Raw genomic sequence first — 17,098 nt, 5'->3', positions numbered from 1 at the left:
TGACTTGCATTTTTAATGGAGATAAAATGAAGCATTTAATACATGACGTAGATGAAGACATGAATGAAACTACAGACAAACTTAACTCTTCTCTTATTCTTCCTTTCAGCAAAAGATTATGAATTCTGTTCAAAATGGTGTTTATTTCTATTGTGGAAAGATGGGGTCAGGAAAGACATTCAACCTCATTCGTCATATACTCATAACAGAGCGTTTAGGAAAACGACTCTTACTATGACCAAATCATTATATCAGCAACTTCAGACTCTATGGACTCAACAGCGAAAAACATTCATGAGTAAGAGTTCAAGCTCTGTCGTTAAAGTTTCCAGACAGTGAAGTCATTGAAATTTCTTCAACGTTACATTCGACGTAAGAGAAATATTATGCCATCGTTGAATTTATACAGTCAGGAATGCAAAAGACTTCAGAAGAGATGGAAAGAATTATTGACAAACACCACTTACGTCAGTACTCAGGAGTTTACGATATGAAACGACTGACAAACTACATTCTGTCAAAACTTTCCAAAATACCCTCTCAAAAAGTATCCTTCAAATACTCTGCTCGTTTGTGACGACTTCGCGAAAAGGTTTAGTGTCAAAGCCTGACTCACCATTAGCTAACATCATAACTAAAGTCAGACATTACCATTTAACTGTAGCAATACTTATGCAAACATGGCGTTTCCTTGCTTTAAACATAAAACGTCTCATAACTGACTTCGTTATCTTTCAAGGTTTCTCACGTTATGATATTGAACTCATTTGGAAACAGTCAGGTATAACATTACCTTTTGAAGAAATTTGGGAAGCATATAAGTCTCTCATCTCTCCTCGTTCATACCTTGAGATTCATATCATGGACTAATACCATTAAAGTCAAAAATATTCCATGGGAACGACCAACATTGTTTTAAAGTTTAACCTTCAATTGACTGATGGTAAAAAATTCCATGCATCTCTGTCGCCATTTCTGTTAATATTTTTGCTGTCATTCATATCATCCACTTCCCCATCCGTTAGCTTTTGAGGATATGCGTTAGAATAGCTGTTCTTAAATGAAGGCTTTTCACCTTTGAGAGCATAAACTCTATAACTTTCTGCATACTTTATGTTTGAACCTCCTGAGCCATCATTGACATAAATTTTTATAGGTTTCCACCCTTTGTTCATATTCCTGCTTCTTCCCTTTGCTCTTTTGTTCAGTAGTTCTACATCTTTATACACAACACCTGTCTCGGTGAATTCAACAATATTTTCATTCGTTAGCTTTACATTCAAACCCTTGTCGAGTATATTGTTCATTTCATACATATAAAAGGTTTTTATTCTATATGAAATGAGAAGCAAATCCATCTTAGCTGGTGCCGTTAATGTTCCAATTGAACCAACATCAAATGTTGACTCACGAACGACAAACAATATTGTCATAAAGAACTATAGTTCGGAGTGTTTGAAAGAAAAAGAACCAGAACTGAAATCCGTGAATTTAAACTCAGCTTCAAGTGCAAACGCTACATCAGATGTTAAGTTAGAGTATCCACCACTGGACCAAATTCTTTCAAGAGAAGCCAACGACAACCCTTACATAAATGTTCAAACAAATCCTTCAGATAACGTAGACCATTACCTTCTTCAGTTATACCAAACTATCTTACTCAAAGACGATAAGAAGCTTTTGATAAATCTTATAAGTAAGAACCAAATAATTCTAACAAAGGAGGACCTTGAAAATGTTATATCACGAATAACAGGGAAACAATGTGTCATTGACTATCTCGACCCTGAAATCGAATGCTGTGGTCAAACGCCACCATTCATGAAAATAGGTAACATCCGCATCATTGAAACACCAGGTACTCCAGGAGTTGAGTTTAAGTATAAATATTCGAACGAGTATACAAAACTTTCAACAGAATATAAACTTTGCTTGAAATATGTTTTAGTAAATTAAAGCAATTTGTAATATCTATCCAAAACTTCTTCAACAGTATCGAACTCATCTTCATAATGCAAACCTAATCTTATTGACTTGGTGCAGTTTTCACTAACACAATATTTTTCTGTTCTCTTGACTGACATAACTAATTCATTTGTTTCATCAAACAGCAACAACCAAAGTTCATGACCTAATACATAACATTCATACTTTATATTTTTAGCTCTGAGTTCTCTTGTAAGCTGTTGCATTTAATATTTTCTAAAAAGTCAACTTCAACAGTCATTCGCACTGGTGCCTTCAGTTCTACAGGCTCTCCTTGAAAGTCAACAAGTCTGAATTGCATGTCTTTCAAATTATGAGGACTAATGCGAACTCATTTACCTAAATGAGTTGCTATGACAGGAACGTTTGGAATGAACATTGAATTGACTGCATAACAGAAAGACTTATATTCTACTGAACCTTTACTATTAACTCCTGAAATGCCTGTGACATTAGCTATTTTAGACTCAATGTACAAACAATTACCATAACATACGTATGGAACAGATTTCATCTCAATCGTTTTGTCAACACTTTTCAAAGGAAATGTCATATGGTATGCTCCCAAAAGAAGTTGTACTCTATGACTCATTCGTGTTATCTTGAACTCTTTCTTGCTACTGAACTTCAATGTTCCCTCAGAAGAGAGTTCGACATCTATGTTGTCAATAGTTTCTTCATTTATGAGAGTATCTATGACTCCAGCAATTTTATCTATTCTATACTCTGCTCTGTTAGGAAATGTTATAAAACTTCTTTTGTCATCTATTTCAATCTCTATGAAATCTGTTTCATCTGTTATGACAAAAGTTGCGATAGTATTGAAGTCAACAACTCTGAAAGCAAGCGCCTCATTCTGAAGACCTAAGTTTGTTTGTAGCTTTACTGTCCCGTATTCGTTTGGGTCTGTACTTTGCAAATAGAACAACATTTTATTCTCATTAAAATATGACTATTGCTGCATATGCGTATGAAACAAATGAAGCAAGAAGAGCACATGAACTAGTAAACGAAAACTCAACTTTAACCATTGAAGGCAATGATTTAGTCATTGACGATGGAAAAACTAAAAAAGTCATTGATTTCGATACTTTTAACACTTATGACCCATTCATTACAATAAGTAAAGTTCCTATCATAAATGATGGAACGGTGCAATATATAAATTCTACAGTAGATGCCTCATTAGTGAAAGTACTGAATGTTCTCATTGAATTGTTAAAGAGCTTTCGATTTGACGACAACATTAAATGCCTAAAGAATTTAGTCATGAATGAGAAACAAATTCTCGGCGTTGCTGGTAGCAGTAATGATGTACACCTTATGACATTAGAATATTATAACGAACATAAAGATGAACTGAAAGGAGAGAAGGGTGACACCGGACCACAAGAAATACAAGGAATACAAGGAATACAAGGACCTCAAGGCGAAAACGGTTTGGATGGAAAGGATGGAAAGGATGGAAAAACTGCTAAATCATGGATATGGGACCTTATAAATACTGGTTTAACAGCTGCTTCATATGGAGTTCTTCAATACCAAATCGGAAAGATATGGGCAGTACTTGGTGAAGAAGCTTTAGATGACGTTAAAAATGCTTTGAACTTCATTTCAAATGGTTCGGATACTATTAAAACTTTATCTGGTTGGATGCAAGAAACAAGGAGTCAAATAGATACTGTAAGACGTATAGCAAACAATGCACGTACGGGATTGGATACTTTACGAGAAGCACAAAATACACTAAAGGAAGCAAATGGTATTCTTGGCTCAGTATCAGACATGCATGAAGATTGGCTTAAAGGTATTGACAAATCTTTAAAAAATCACAGTCAGTCTATTGCTGACTACAAGAAAAGTATAGATTTTTTACATAGTGCTATGGACGTACATGATGGAAGCATAAGGAACTTACTTAATGCTAACAATAACTTACCAGGAACTATTAAAGCATTTATAAAGTCCTTTGTAAAACCTGGTGCTCTAACATTTAGGTCTTTGAGAGCAAGAGCATTGAAGTCAAGAGATGCAGAAACTCCAACAGAACCTACAGAAGGAACTGACAACAGAAACTCCAGAAGAACCACCAAAACCAACAGCTAATGAAATATTGTTCGAATATTTTCCAAGGTACTCTGTTCTCATTGCATACATTCAAGAAATACTTAAGAAAGCAGACTTGACTTTAGGAGATGATGAAAGTTCTGTATATCTTTCGTTCCAGTTTCAAATAGCAGAACTTTTGAGACAGATATGCTTAATGTATGACAACATCTCTGATTTCACAAGATATGATGACGACCATGACCCCGAACACGGTGAAGAAGAAGTTTTACAAACATCCATTAAGACAGGAAAGGTTTTAACACAAAGTCTCATTATTGACACCAAAGATGGCGAAGTGGACGTTCTTCAAGAGCTGAAGAAAAATACTTCTTCGGGAGGTGGTGGTAGGCATGAACTTGAAATAAATGAGATAGAAGAGAAATTAGCCGAAAAAGCAGATAAAGAACATAAACACAATATCTCCGATATAAATGAACTTCAAGCTACATTAAATAGTAAAGCGGACAAAAATGAACTTGACGCAATGAACAAAGTTTTGAAATCTCATAAACACAATATCTCCGATATAAATGAACTTCAAGCTACATTAAATAGTAAAGCGGACAAGAACCACGTTCATTATATAACTTCAGACGAACAGATTATAACGGACTACCATGGATATTTAACACGAAGTGATGAAGCGAAGACAAAAAATGTTAATGAAAGAAGATATAAATACATTCGTGCTAAAGGTTATGACATAAGCTGTACTGTACAGTATGATGTAGCTAAAGCACCAGAAGCATTTGGTTATACCGGTGAAATTTATGCCTCTACTTTCAATGTTAACGGTGTATTAGTTGAACCAAGATTTACTTTGAGAGTTAAGTCAAAAATAACGTTTGAAGATGCTATTAAAAGTAAAGCTGACAAAGTTGAACTCGAAGCAATGAACAAAGTTTTGAAATCTCATAAACACAGCATCTCCGATATAAATGAACTTCAAGCTACATTAGACAGTAAAGCCGACAAGAACCATACACATAAATCCTTCACTACTGTTAGAGCAGACGACATAATATTGAACTTTGACCTTGGTTCAAGTGCACCTTTAGAGAATCCAAGTACAAGCGTAAAAGATACTCTTAACAATTTAGATAAGAGTTGCAGGAATATCGAAGATCATGCCAGAAACTTTGAAGCATATGAACTACCAACAATGTTAGATAAGAAAGCTGACAAGAACCATACACATAAATCCTTCACTACTGTTAGAGCAGACGACATAATATTGAACTTTGACCTTGGTTCAAGTGCACCTTTAGAGAATCCAAGTACAAGCGTAAAAGATACTCTTAACAATTTAGATAAGAGTTGCAGGAATATCGAAGATCATGCCAGAAACTTTGAAGCATATGAACTACCAACAATGTTAGATAAGAAAGCAGACAAAACAGAGCTTCAAACATTAAAGACAGAAATACTTCAAACATTATATCCCATTGGTTCTATTTATACGTCAATGAACTCAACAAATCCAGAAACAGTTTTAGGTTTTGGTACATGGCAGCAGATTGTAGACAAATTCTTATACTGTGCTAACTCTTCAAAGCAAACGGGTGGTTCAAAGAAAATTAAAGAAGCAAACCTTCCACCGCACACTCATACAGGAACTACAAACTTTTCTGGCGACCATAGCCACTCATTAAGAGACCACCCATTATACAACTCAGAGTATGAAGCTGGCAATGACGTTTTATCTCCATCTTATAACAATGCAGCAAAAAAGATTTTTCGACAAACTGAACCGGGAGGAAATCATGTCCATACTTTCACAACAAATCCAACAGGCTTGGGTAAAGATTACATGCCACCATTTGTGACTATATTCGCATGGTACCGCGTTCAATGAACTCGCTTGAGCCTAGAATAAAATCTTTAACTTTACATAAATGAGCTTGAAAGAAGTATTCGAACAACATCCATGGAGGTCATTTAAGAAATTCAATGAAGCTGCAAAGAGTTGGGGATTTACTAACAGAGCTGAAGTGAAAAGGTTCTTTGACAAAAATGTTGTACATCAAACAAAAATAAACCCTTACGACTACTTTTTACCAATTTACTCCAACACTCCTGACGCATACCAATTTGACACTCTCATTCAAAGCAGAAAAGGAGGACATAAACCATTCCTCATCTTCATTAATGTTAACACTCGCAAAGCATATGCATATCCAATGAAAAATAAAGGAACTCATGAAGTGTTAAGAGTTTTACAAAAGTTTGTAGCAGAACATAGCCCAAGTACTTTAACATCAGACCAAGACGGTGCATACCTCAGCAATGAAATCACAGAATTTCTCATTAAGCATAACATAACTCACTACACTACTGAAGACCATAACCATAACATACTCGGCATCATAAACCGCTTCATAAGGACTCTCAGAGATTTAAACCAAGAGCGAGACTTTACCGAAGAAACAATGAAACATTTTCTCGAAGTATATAATTCCTCAACACATTCTACAACAGGACATACACCAAATTCAATGACACAACAACAAGAAGAAAAGTATATACAAAAGAAACGAAGCCAAACACAAAATATCATAAATTCAACACAATTTACCCTCATTCCTGGTACAAAAGTTCGTGTAGTTCTTGACGACAAACCATTGACAAAGAAACGTTTAAGGTTAAGTAGAAACTATTATATCGTAGACTCTACACAAGGTAATGGATATCTTATAAAAGCTGCTGACGACTCTATTGCGTTTTATCCTCGTCATAAATTAGTTGAAAGTAGTAATGGCAAACTTGCTGAAACCATTGACGAAGCAAAGCGAGGAGTGGTTATTGAAATACTTGGCTACAACATAAACGATGACACTTATAAAGTAAGATATGAAGGAGGCGTTGAAGATGTTATACCATCTAAGAACTTGAGAGAGTCGAAGCCAACACATCTGGGACCATTAGAGCGGGAGTACTGGAAAGACAAAAATATGCCAGAAAGAATAAGAAAATTCTTCTAAACTTTTTCATTAGATGTAAATCAGACAAAAATAATGTTTAGGTGAAGAGGTGAGATTTCACCTCTTTTTTCACCTGTTTTTTCACCCTCTTGAAAATTCATGAATTTCCTTAAGATAGAAAAAATAAAGTTAGTTTTATTTTTTTCTAACTTTTTATCTTGTAGGTAAGAACAGAAATGTCAGTCGAAGCAAAAACATTCACTAACAAATATAATGGCGAAACATTCACAAAAGGCACTTATAACGGTATTGAAGTCTTACGTAGAGACAAGGATGGTTACATTAATGCAACAAATATGTGTCAGCAGTTTAGGAAAGACTTTAGAAAGTTGTTGGAAAATAAGTCCTGGGAAGAGTATTATAAGGCATTTTGTGAAGAATATAGCAACAGTCCGAATTCCGGCGGTTGCTTTTTATACAAAATTCATGCAGGAATTCCTGATGAAATCAAACAGGTTAGAGGAACGTATGTAGACCCAAGACTTATAAACTATATAGCAATGTGGGCTTCTCCAAAATATTGCATAGCAGTTGGAAAAATTATGGACTCCATAGACAAGAAAGTTCATGAGAAATTAGATGAAGAAGAACTTGAAGATACAGTAAAGAATGCTAAACCTTTGTTCGAACAAGAAGTTAGAAAAATGTGCGAAAAACAATTTGAACATGAACGTGAGATATGTTATGGTTATAGAGATTCTCCATACGAACTAGACCAATGGGAACAAGAAGATTTAAAGAGAGAATTTAGAGAATATGAACTCGCTAAGATAGCATTAGAAGCTGCAGAAAAGAAGTTAAAAGTTTGGGGTCGTTTTGTACAAAAATATTGTGAGTAAATGAACCATTTATTTTTATCGAATTCACCAAAAATATAATTGAGGTGAAGAGGTGAGATCTCACCTGTTTTCTCACCTGTTTTTTCACCCCGTGAATTTTCATGAATTTCCTTAAGATAGAAAAAATAAAGTTAGTTTTTTTTTTTTATTTTTTTATTTTGTATAAAAGATATGATTTCAACAATCGGCACAACAACAATTCAAGCCGCGAACGGCACAACAACAGCACCAAATTCATTAGTCATGAATCCTACGTCAATGTTGGTAGAGATGAAAAGCTTTATTCCTTCTTCATATACTTTTGAAACAGAAATCCAGAAGATCAAACAAGAACTTTTAACAAGTAATTTAGACTGTAGTGCGAAAGATGAAACAAATAAACAGTATCTTTATGAAATGGAGGATCTGGTGGAACATTTACCCAAATTGCCTGAAATCCAGCAACAAAAGCTCACTATTCCTGAATTCGATGAAATTGAAGTCAGACCAACCGACTCAGTTGAAATAAAGAAGTTCATACGTAAGGTTAACTATGAGTTTCTAGGATATCATTGCAACCATAAAGTTATGGACAAAGATTGCGATATGGTATATAAGAATGTTTCTGACATATATAAATCGGAGGAGTTTAAGACATACGACAACTTTGTTTCATTAGTTGCTGAATGTGTATGGCAGATAAGAGATAAAGATAGAAGAGGTAAAGTATGGAACGGACAAATAAAACCCGCAGCTTTTGAGTTAAAGAAAACCATTGACGCTATAGTTGTACTTGCAGGTCAAATTTCAATGTACAATGCTAAAATGAACCCACAATGTTCTAAATGTAAAGCAGCAATAAGGAAATATAACTATTCTGTCAAAGAGATAGAACGTATGCGAAACGACTATGCTGACTTAAAGAAAGAAGCAGAGAAACCAGCAGAAAACAAAATGGACATGTTAGCATTTCTGAACAAAAACTATCCAACAGCTGACGATTTCCTTCTGTCTGACGTCAAGAAGAAATATAAAGAGACTTTCGGCATTGTTAAAACTTTTGATATCCTCAGCGAAGAAATAGAAGCTACGAAATTGTTTAGGATTTCAAATATACATCATACAATTCATGTAAGACGCTTGTGAAAAAGAGGTGAGAAAAGAGGTGAGAAAAGAGGTGAGATTTCACCACTTCACCTAAAATTATTTTTGCTGAATTCAGCACAAAATTCTGAGTAAAATGACATATGGCACGTGTCAAACCGTTGAGTTTTCTCAAATTTTAAAAATTGCTGCGGAAAGTTCGTCAAAAAAGTGAAGGTTCCCGACGGTTTCAAACCGCCATACTTTACATGAAGATAGTTTACAATGTCAACTAAATATCATATACGATAGAAACGGTTATGTAAAGTTTACATTTTGTAAAGTTTTGTCCTGATTCAAGACAAGTCTTGTATTTTTTCAGAACAAGTCTTGCACTTTTTCAAGACAAATCTTGTCCTGATTCAGAACAAGTCTTGCACTTTTTAGTCAGTTTTTCTTGTAAAGTTCTCAAATTTGAGAACAATTGTCCTGATTCAAGACAAGTCTTGTATTTTTTCAGAACAAGTCTTGTATTTTTTCAAGACAAATCTTGTCCTGATTCAGAACAAGACTTGCACTTTTTCAGGAAATCCTATCGTCCAACTTTACAAATGTCACTTTTTCAACATGATTGCATTTTGGTCGGGGAACAACTTTCTCTCATTTTGTCACTTTTTCTATCGTCGTGTTTTGTCACTTTTCCCTCAGGGTGTGTGTCAGAAAATATCCAAAATCTTTATAGCCTCGTATCTCCTTCAATTCTTGACGGTTTGACATGTATGACACACCATTCAATTCAGAATTATGTGCTGAATCTTATGACCTTCATTTGTTCGTGACTTCTTTTCACATATGTAACCATGAATTTTTAACATTTCTTTAACACAGAAAATAAAGTTAGTTTTATTTTTATTTATTTTTTTATCCGGAATATAAAGACAGTAATGACAACATTAGAGAACACAACAACTGCTATCGTTCATGAAGCCATAAATGAAGAATACGAATACATACAGTATAACAAACAATTGAGACTCATTCGTTCTGTCAAAGACGACATGTACCAAATGCAAAGTATAATGAACGCTCTTCGTTCTACAAAGCAAGCATATCATTGGTTTGAAAACCAACAGACAAAAGAACTTTTAGAAGAATTTCCTCATATGTTTGCTACCCTCGGAAAACCGAGGGAAGAGATTCCGTACGAAAATCGCAAGAATTTGGCTCCGGGTTTGAAAGGATATTATATTCATAGACTTTTAGTAAATGCTGTAGCAATGTGGGCTTCACCTCGTTATGCTTGTTATATTTTCATGATGTTAGATGAACTATATAAAGCAGAACGTGGAGAGATGGAAAAGAAACTTCATGCAAAAGATGAAGTCATTGAATCCAAAGACAAAAGCATACAGAAAAGAATACCACGTTCAGTACCAAAAGGAAAGGAAAAAAGCTATAAGTATATGATTTACGCTGAAGAGATGGAGAAAGAAGAAGATAAAGATATGATTATGTTGCATTTAGTCAGAAGAAACAACAAGAGCTTTTACGACTTAGCTAAAATATATAAATCTGACAGAAACTGGTTCTATCGTGAAAACTTACCGATTTCAATGACACCGAATGAGCAAATAAAGGAAATTGTCAAAAATACTCTTCCTCAAACACACTATGACATCAAAGGTTGCACAATACTTACATTCAAAGAAGACTTACCATTACTGAAGGAAAAAATAACAGAATATTTCGATAACTTCAAAGAGGAAGAATGAAAAAATATCGGTAAGTTTATTTTGTTTTTACCATTTAATTGTTTCCATAAACGCTCCATGTCGAACATAATTGACGAAGTGCAAATCTTCACTTCGTCACTCATAACACAAAAATAGTGTATTTTAAACGAAGTGCAAATCTTCACTTCGTCACTCATAACACAAAAATAGTGTATTTTAAACGAAGTGCAAATCTTCACTTCGTCACTCATAACACAAAAATAGTGTATTTTAAACGAAGTGCAAATCTTCACTTCGTCACTCATAACACAAAAATAGTGTATTTTAAACGAAGTGCAAATCTTCACTTCGTCACTCATAACACAAAAATAGTGTATTTTAAACGAAGTGCAAATCTTCACTTCGTCACTCATAACACAAAAATAGTGTATTTTAAACGAAGTGCAAATCTTCACTTCGTCACTCATAACACAAAAATAGTGTATTTTAAACGAAGTGCAAATCTTCACTTCGTCACTCATAACACAAAAATAGTGTATTTTAAACGAAGTGCAAATCTTCACTTCGTCACTCATAACACAAAAATAGTGTATTTTAAACGAAGTGCAAATCTTCACTTCGTCACTCATAACACAAAAATAGTGTATTTTAAACGAAGTGCAAATCTTCACTTCGTCACTCATAACACAAAAATAGTGTATTTTAAACGAAGTGCAAATCTTCACTTCGTCAAGTTTATTTTGTTTTTACCATTTAATTGTTGTAAAATGTCGATATGAAGACTAACCAAAAATATATTTTTGCTTAAATAGCTTCAGGGTCAATTTCTTCAACCATTTCACTTCCTTCGTCAATGTCAATAGAAGCTTCTTCAACCTTTGGTAGGATTTTATGGAGTGTATCTTTATTCGTTATCATCCTCAGAGATGAAGGATAATATTTAACGACATTTTCTCCTTTCTTGAATTCTTTCTGCTGCGTTAAATCTAAAACAATGCTGAAAAATTCAACGTTAGAGTTCTTCATAATCGTATAATGAGAATCTTTAATATTTACATATATTCCTTTATGTTTAAGTAATACTGCTATTTCATGTGGTGTGTAACGTTTTCTGTCAATAACGATAGCATATGGTTTAACAAACGATGTATATAATCCTTTCACAGACTTTTTATTGAATATAACGTTCACATTTATCGCGTTACTGAACTCATTCTTGATGGCAGTAGCGAGAGCATTGTATGAAAAGAACTTGTAATCTTGCATGTGTTTCATTATAATAAAAAGTTTGAAATATTTTAAAACTAACCTTAAAAAATCTAAGCTAATTTTTTCTAAGAAATTTTTTTATTTCCTACTAAAGATGTATCGGAAGTTGTCTAAGTTAGAACACTCGGAAATAAAACAACTTCTTACAGAAGCTAACATAGAAGTAGCAAAGCATTACGCAACAAACAAAAAAGCACTCGCTGACTTCATTAAAGAGTACAATGGTGCAATAAGTTATGATAGAATTCATGAGTTCATAAAGCCGCAACGCGGCGAGGACGAAGTCCATGTAAGAGCATTTCCTTTAAATGACGTTGCTATTGACTTATATCATAGACGTTCAGTACCACATGAAGTAAGAAGAGAAATGTTTGACATAACAAATGCGAACGTTGGTGAAACAAGAAGAAGAGACGACACACTGAAACAACAGAGAAGAGAGATGTTTAAAAGTGCTATAGAACAAGTTCGCAAAGCTAACGATGTCATTCGTTCCATTGACGACAAACCAAAAGAAGGTGAGAGATGGTTAAAGAAAGATGAAGAGAATAGGAAGAGAAATGTGAAGTCAGGCAATAGACTCATTGACTTTAACATCGAAGCTTTAGATGAACCAAACAGAGACTACTTACACAAACATTTCGGTAAGGTTTTCATGAGACTCTTAGAGAAGATTAAAATAAACTCCCAACAAAGATGGATGGTATGTTATAAACTTGGTGGAAAGTATGAATGTTCTACGTTAAACCTCAATAATATTGGAACATTACTACATCAGCTCTTGAAGGAGAACTTTATATCAGAGATAGAAGCAAATGCTGCAGGTATTGTTGAAATGCACTATGACTTCTTCTTGACAAACATAAAGAATCTTACTGAAATAAAGATGTATGATTTAACAGAATATGAAGGCTTAACGATGTCAGATGTAAAGAAAGGCAAACCAAAAAAGAGACCATATAGAGATGAAAGCACACTGACAAATGACCAGAAAGCCATTTTGGAAGCTCTTAAGCAAACAGGAAACCCAGCACTTATAGAAAGCTTTTGGAAAGATAATGGTGAAAAGAAGTTTTATAAGAAGAGAAGCGGTCAGTTCTGGAAGTATCTTTGCACATTACCTATAAATCTTGAACGCTACCAAATCTTCAATGAACTGAACAAAAGAACTGCAACACTTATGACAGAAGATAACTGCTTCGTTTATGCTTGCATTCAGGCTGGAGTAAATGAAGAAACTATTGACCACATGAGAGAAGTCATTCGTGTTAGAGACTTTCCTCAAAGTAAAGTACAAGAAATTTCTGACGCAACAGGTATAGCATTTAATGTTACCATTGGTTACTTCAATGACTCAAGACATAATGAAATAAAGAGATACATACCAAAAGAATGTGAAACTGTTCGAACTATTGACTTACTTCTTGTTGAAGACCACTACATGTTAAATGAAAGACTTCCAATGACAACATATTTCATTCGAAACTATAAAGAAATTCTCAAAGCTTGTGGTGGAATGAACATTGAGAAACAGATGAAAATATATACAATGAGAGATGGTAAATACATTGTTCGCATGGATAGAACTACACCGTTATGGGATGTTATGAAAACATTGTGGGAGTGCAAATATTTCGAACCTATTTCTTATGGAGAACTTTTCACATATACGACTGACTTATATAAACAGAACCTTGCACCATTTAAAGATTTGACATATGCTCCAAAGTATTGTGTACAACTGAAGAAGAAAGCCGAGTCAAAAGAAGTAAATAAAAATAAGTGCAAGTTCATTCCTGAGCACGTTTTCTTTGCTGACTTTGAGTGTAGTACCGATGGCTTTCATAAAGCTTTTAACATATGTTACGACAGTGAAGATGGTTCAGTGAGTGAAAGCATTTGGGGTCAGAACTGTGCAACAGAATTTTTGGAACGACTTCCTGACAAGAGTTTAATATATTTCCATAACCTCAGCTATGATATAAACTTCATCTTAAGACACATGACAGAAGTGAAAGGAACTCCCATCATTAAAGGTTCACGAACAATGCAAATAACTGGCTTATATAAAGGAAGGGCAATTATTATAAAAGACTCTTACAGTGTTATAAATAAGAAACTTAAACTATTTCCTGCTATGTTTAACTTACAAACAGGACCGAAAGAAGTATTTCCATATAACTACTACAGCAGTACTTTGTTAGCAAATGACAACAGAACTGGTGTCATTTCTAAAGCTTGTAAGTTTGTCAAGGATGCAGATACATTTATGAAAAACATAGATTCCATCAAAGGTTGCAGAATAGATGAAAACCATTTCGACTTAGAAAAATATAGCACGTTTTACTGCAAACAAGATGTAAGAATTTTAAGAGAAGGTTTTGTAAAGTTCCGCAATGACTTATTGAAAGAGTTTGATTTAAACGTATATGACTACGTTAGTATTTGTTCTATTGCTAACAAATTGTTTGAGAACAGAGTGTACTTCCCGAATGGAAATTTATATGACCTCTCAAATAAACCAAGAGAATTTATTTCACGCTGTATTCAAGGTGGAAGATGTATGCTGTCAGATAACATGAAACAAAAGAGCGAAAAGAAACTCATTGCTGACTTCGATGCTGTTTCATTATATCCCTCAGCTATCGCCAGACTTTATACTTTAGAAGGAATTCCAAAAGTATTGAAGGATGAGATGTTAAGCACAGAGTATCTCATGAGACATTTATTCGATGACGACCAAAAGGAACCCATTGGTGAAAAGTTTATGTCCGGCTTCTTTGTTCTCATTAAGATAACAGAGATTGGAATACATAGACACTTTCCTTTAATAGTTTGTGACCCTGAACTAAATCCAGAACTTAACGTTCCCAGAAGTTCAAACACTTGCTGTTTAATGTATGTTGACCATATAACATTACAAGACCTCATAAAATATCAAGGTGTCAAATGTGAAGTGTTGCAAGGATACTATTACGATGGAAACAGAGATATTAGAATAAGAGATGAAGTAAAGAAGTTGTTTGAGTTAAGGTTAAAGTATAAGAAAGAAGGAAATCCTTTGCAAGAAAATATAAAGCTCATTCTGAACAGTATTTATGGCAAAACTATTCTATCTCCTATTGAGTCAAAAATAACCATAGTAGATGACAAAGATGCTATAAGATATGCTATAAGAAACTACAACCATATAGTGAAGTTCGAAGGTTTGGATGGTTCAGATAAAACTATTTTCAAGCTAACCAAAAGCATTTGCAGACACTTTAACTTTTGCCCACTTGGTGTTAACATTCTGTCTATGTCGAAGAGAATAATGTGTGAAGTATTCTGTACTGCTGAAGACTTAGGAATGGACATCTTTTATAGCGATACGGACAGTATGCATCTCTACAATGAAGATATCCCTCGTTTAGCTGAAGAGTTTGAGAAACGTTATGGAAGAGTTCTCATTGGTAAAAACCTTGGTCAATTTCATTCTGACTTCGCAGAAATAACACCTGGAAAACAAAGTTTAGCATACAAGTCAATATTTTGTGGAAAGAAGACTTACATAGACTTACTCACGAATGATTTAAATGAAGTTGCATTTCACTGCAGAATGAAAGGCGTGAAGCAAGATGTTATTGCTTTAACCGCTAATGAAATGTTTCCTGACTCTGTTCAGTGTTTCTATGATGAAGATAAAGGTTTAATGGTTCCGCAAGGAAAATTTGACAAAGACTCTGAGTTCAGTGTTATGAAGTTATATAAAGCACTTTATGATGGTCAAGAGATTGGATTTGACTTATGTAAGTCATGTCAACCTTGCTTTGAAGAGAAGTTTAACTTCTCAATAACGACTAAAACAAGCTTTATTCGTAAGTTGAAGTTCTGAGGTCATTTATTTTTGTCAGCAATGAGGTCATTCGTGATAAAAATAAAACTAGCGGCAAGGGCGAAGCCCATGTGGTCATTTACAATACTGCAATGGTAGAGTTTAAGAGTTGTGCTTCAATATAGAGACAGTCCTTATGGTCTGGAGGTAAGAACACTGGGCAGTTATGGTCATGAGTGGAGAACATGTCTATCCAAAACTCACGATTGAAGCCAGTTAATTTATAGTATTTAGGGTTAGGAAGTGGTGAAGTTCTTGTATGACCAATGAACTCATTTTCAACTCCCTTACTTAAGTTTGAATATAATATAGCTTGCTTTCTATCCCAAATGCCAGGTGTTACAATCTTTGAAAATTCATTTTTCCTCGGAAGCATTGCATCATAATTGAAAACATTCTTGAAATCATCATTGGGTTCAGAGATTTGAAACCTTATACGTAATGGATTTTCTTTCTTTTTAGCTACTTCATTGAATGGTGAATATATAACAAACTGACAGTCATGAGTTCCATCTTCATTTTCATTAAATTCATAATGAAAGTCTATAAGTTGTGGCCGACTACCTTCTTCCTTCAGTTGTGCAAGAAACTCACGTAAAGGCTGTAAAGTTTGTACTTCAATGTTGAACTTTTTCTCGAACATCTCATTAAATGAAATCATACATTGCAACAATGTTGTATCGTCTTTAAAGTATTTGTATATGTGAATGTTTTGGGCGCTTAAAGACTGTTCGTCATTTTCTATCTCGACTTGAAGTATAAAGTCAACCTTTCTAAAAGCACGTGTTATATACATAGATGTTATGCCAATGTACTTCTCTTCATTTATGTTCACAATCCAGTCTGTTGGAAACTTAAACGTTACTCTGTTCCCCTTTATTTTGACGTCAGGGTTTTCACTACTGAACGCAACAGTTAAAGGTATTTGTCTATACATTTAATTCGGATAAAAATAAACCATTTACTCTTTCTTTGCTTCAGCTTCTTTAGCTTTTGCTTCAGCTTCTTCTCTAGCTTTCTTCGCCAGCAAACGTGGGTTCTTTTGTCTTCCAGCAGCTAATGCAGCAAGTTGTTTTTCACTAAGTTTTCTCTTTGGTCTCTCTGGCTTTTGTTCTTGTTTTTGTTCCTTCAGTTCGGATAAAATTTGCTCGCGAATTTCTTTCTTCAATGCTTCAACATCTATGACCCCTTGGGTCTTGTCCATATGACTTGTCTGAGTCATTTGACTGCAGATAAAAAACAAAA

At 34.3% G+C, this 17,098-nt stretch overlaps 13 protein-coding genes across 13 annotated transcripts, besides 1 other annotated feature; 9 read left to right on the top strand and 4 right to left on the bottom strand.

Moving 5' to 3' along the window:
- Positions 1-17,098: part of a mobile genetic element that runs on past both edges of the window.
- TVAGG3_0914540 (uncharacterized protein) lies at positions 1,342-1,956 on the top strand (the record flags this gene model as incomplete). Its single annotated transcript, XM_051251949.1, has 1 exon — positions 1,342-1,956. The coding sequence occupies one exon, from the start codon at positions 1,342-1,344 to the stop codon at positions 1,954-1,956; it is 615 nt and encodes a 204-aa protein (XP_051077523.1).
- Positions 2,318-2,917, bottom strand: TVAGG3_0914530 (uncharacterized protein; the record flags this gene model as incomplete). Its single annotated transcript, XM_051251948.1, has 1 exon — positions 2,318-2,917. The coding sequence occupies one exon, from the start codon at positions 2,915-2,917 to the stop codon at positions 2,318-2,320; it is 600 nt and encodes a 199-aa protein (XP_051077522.1).
- TVAGG3_0914520 (organellar and viral DNA polymerase type B) lies at positions 2,935-3,991 on the top strand (the record flags this gene model as incomplete). The annotated part of the gene is made up of 1 exon (XM_051251947.1): positions 2,935-3,991. A coding segment is annotated over one exon (1,057 nt), but the record flags the coding sequence as incomplete, so codon positions are not given.
- Positions 4,988-5,614, top strand: TVAGG3_0914510 (keratin-associated protein family; the record flags this gene model as incomplete). Its single annotated transcript, XM_051251946.1, has 1 exon — positions 4,988-5,614. A coding segment is annotated over one exon (627 nt), but the record flags the coding sequence as incomplete, so codon positions are not given.
- On the top strand, positions 5,991-6,613 carry TVAGG3_0914500 (integrase core domain containing protein family; the record flags this gene model as incomplete). Its single annotated transcript, XM_051251945.1, has 1 exon — positions 5,991-6,613. A coding segment is annotated over one exon (623 nt), but the record flags the coding sequence as incomplete, so codon positions are not given.
- TVAGG3_0914490 (uncharacterized protein) lies at positions 7,253-7,915 on the top strand (the record flags this gene model as incomplete). Its single annotated transcript, XM_051251944.1, has 1 exon — positions 7,253-7,915. The coding sequence occupies one exon, from the start codon at positions 7,253-7,255 to the stop codon at positions 7,913-7,915; it is 663 nt and encodes a 220-aa protein (XP_051077518.1).
- Positions 8,087-8,904, top strand: TVAGG3_0914480 (organellar and viral DNA polymerase type B; the record flags this gene model as incomplete). Its single annotated transcript, XM_001288181.2, has 1 exon — positions 8,087-8,904. A coding segment is annotated over one exon (818 nt), but the record flags the coding sequence as incomplete, so codon positions are not given.
- Positions 10,141-10,749, top strand: TVAGG3_0914470 (KilA, N-terminal/APSES-type HTH, DNA-binding family; the record flags this gene model as incomplete). The annotated part of the gene is made up of 1 exon (XM_051251943.1): positions 10,141-10,749. The coding sequence occupies one exon, from the start codon at positions 10,141-10,143 to the stop codon at positions 10,747-10,749; it is 609 nt and encodes a 202-aa protein (XP_051077517.1).
- On the bottom strand, positions 11,515-11,985 carry TVAGG3_0914460 (uncharacterized protein; the record flags this gene model as incomplete). Its single annotated transcript, XM_001299436.1, has 1 exon — positions 11,515-11,985. One exon carries the CDS (start codon positions 11,983-11,985, stop codon positions 11,515-11,517), a length of 471 nt encoding a protein of 156 aa, XP_001299437.1.
- On the top strand, positions 12,422-13,405 carry TVAGG3_0914450 (organellar and viral DNA polymerase type B; the record flags this gene model as incomplete). Its single annotated transcript, XM_051251942.1, has 1 exon — positions 12,422-13,405. A coding segment is annotated over one exon (984 nt), but the record flags the coding sequence as incomplete, so codon positions are not given.
- TVAGG3_0914440 (organellar and viral DNA polymerase type B) lies at positions 15,329-15,853 on the top strand (the record flags this gene model as incomplete). The annotated part of the gene is made up of 1 exon (XM_051251941.1): positions 15,329-15,853. One exon carries the CDS (start codon positions 15,329-15,331, stop codon positions 15,851-15,853), a length of 525 nt encoding a protein of 174 aa, XP_051077515.1.
- Positions 15,933-16,790, bottom strand: TVAGG3_0914430 (uncharacterized protein; the record flags this gene model as incomplete). Its single annotated transcript, XM_051251940.1, has 1 exon — positions 15,933-16,790. One exon carries the CDS (start codon positions 16,788-16,790, stop codon positions 15,933-15,935), a length of 858 nt encoding a protein of 285 aa, XP_051077514.1.
- TVAGG3_0914420 (uncharacterized protein) lies at positions 16,815-17,075 on the bottom strand (the record flags this gene model as incomplete). Its single annotated transcript, XM_051251939.1, has 1 exon — positions 16,815-17,075. The coding sequence occupies one exon, from the start codon at positions 17,073-17,075 to the stop codon at positions 16,815-16,817; it is 261 nt and encodes an 86-aa protein (XP_051077513.1).

The sequence above is a fragment of the Trichomonas vaginalis genome, chromosome I (assembly GCF_026262505.1).
Source record: "Trichomonas vaginalis G3 chromosome I, whole genome shotgun sequence".
Classification (NCBI taxonomy): domain Eukaryota; phylum Parabasalia; order Trichomonadida; family Trichomonadidae; genus Trichomonas; species Trichomonas vaginalis.
This window is presented reverse-complemented; position numbering and strand designations above follow the sequence as displayed.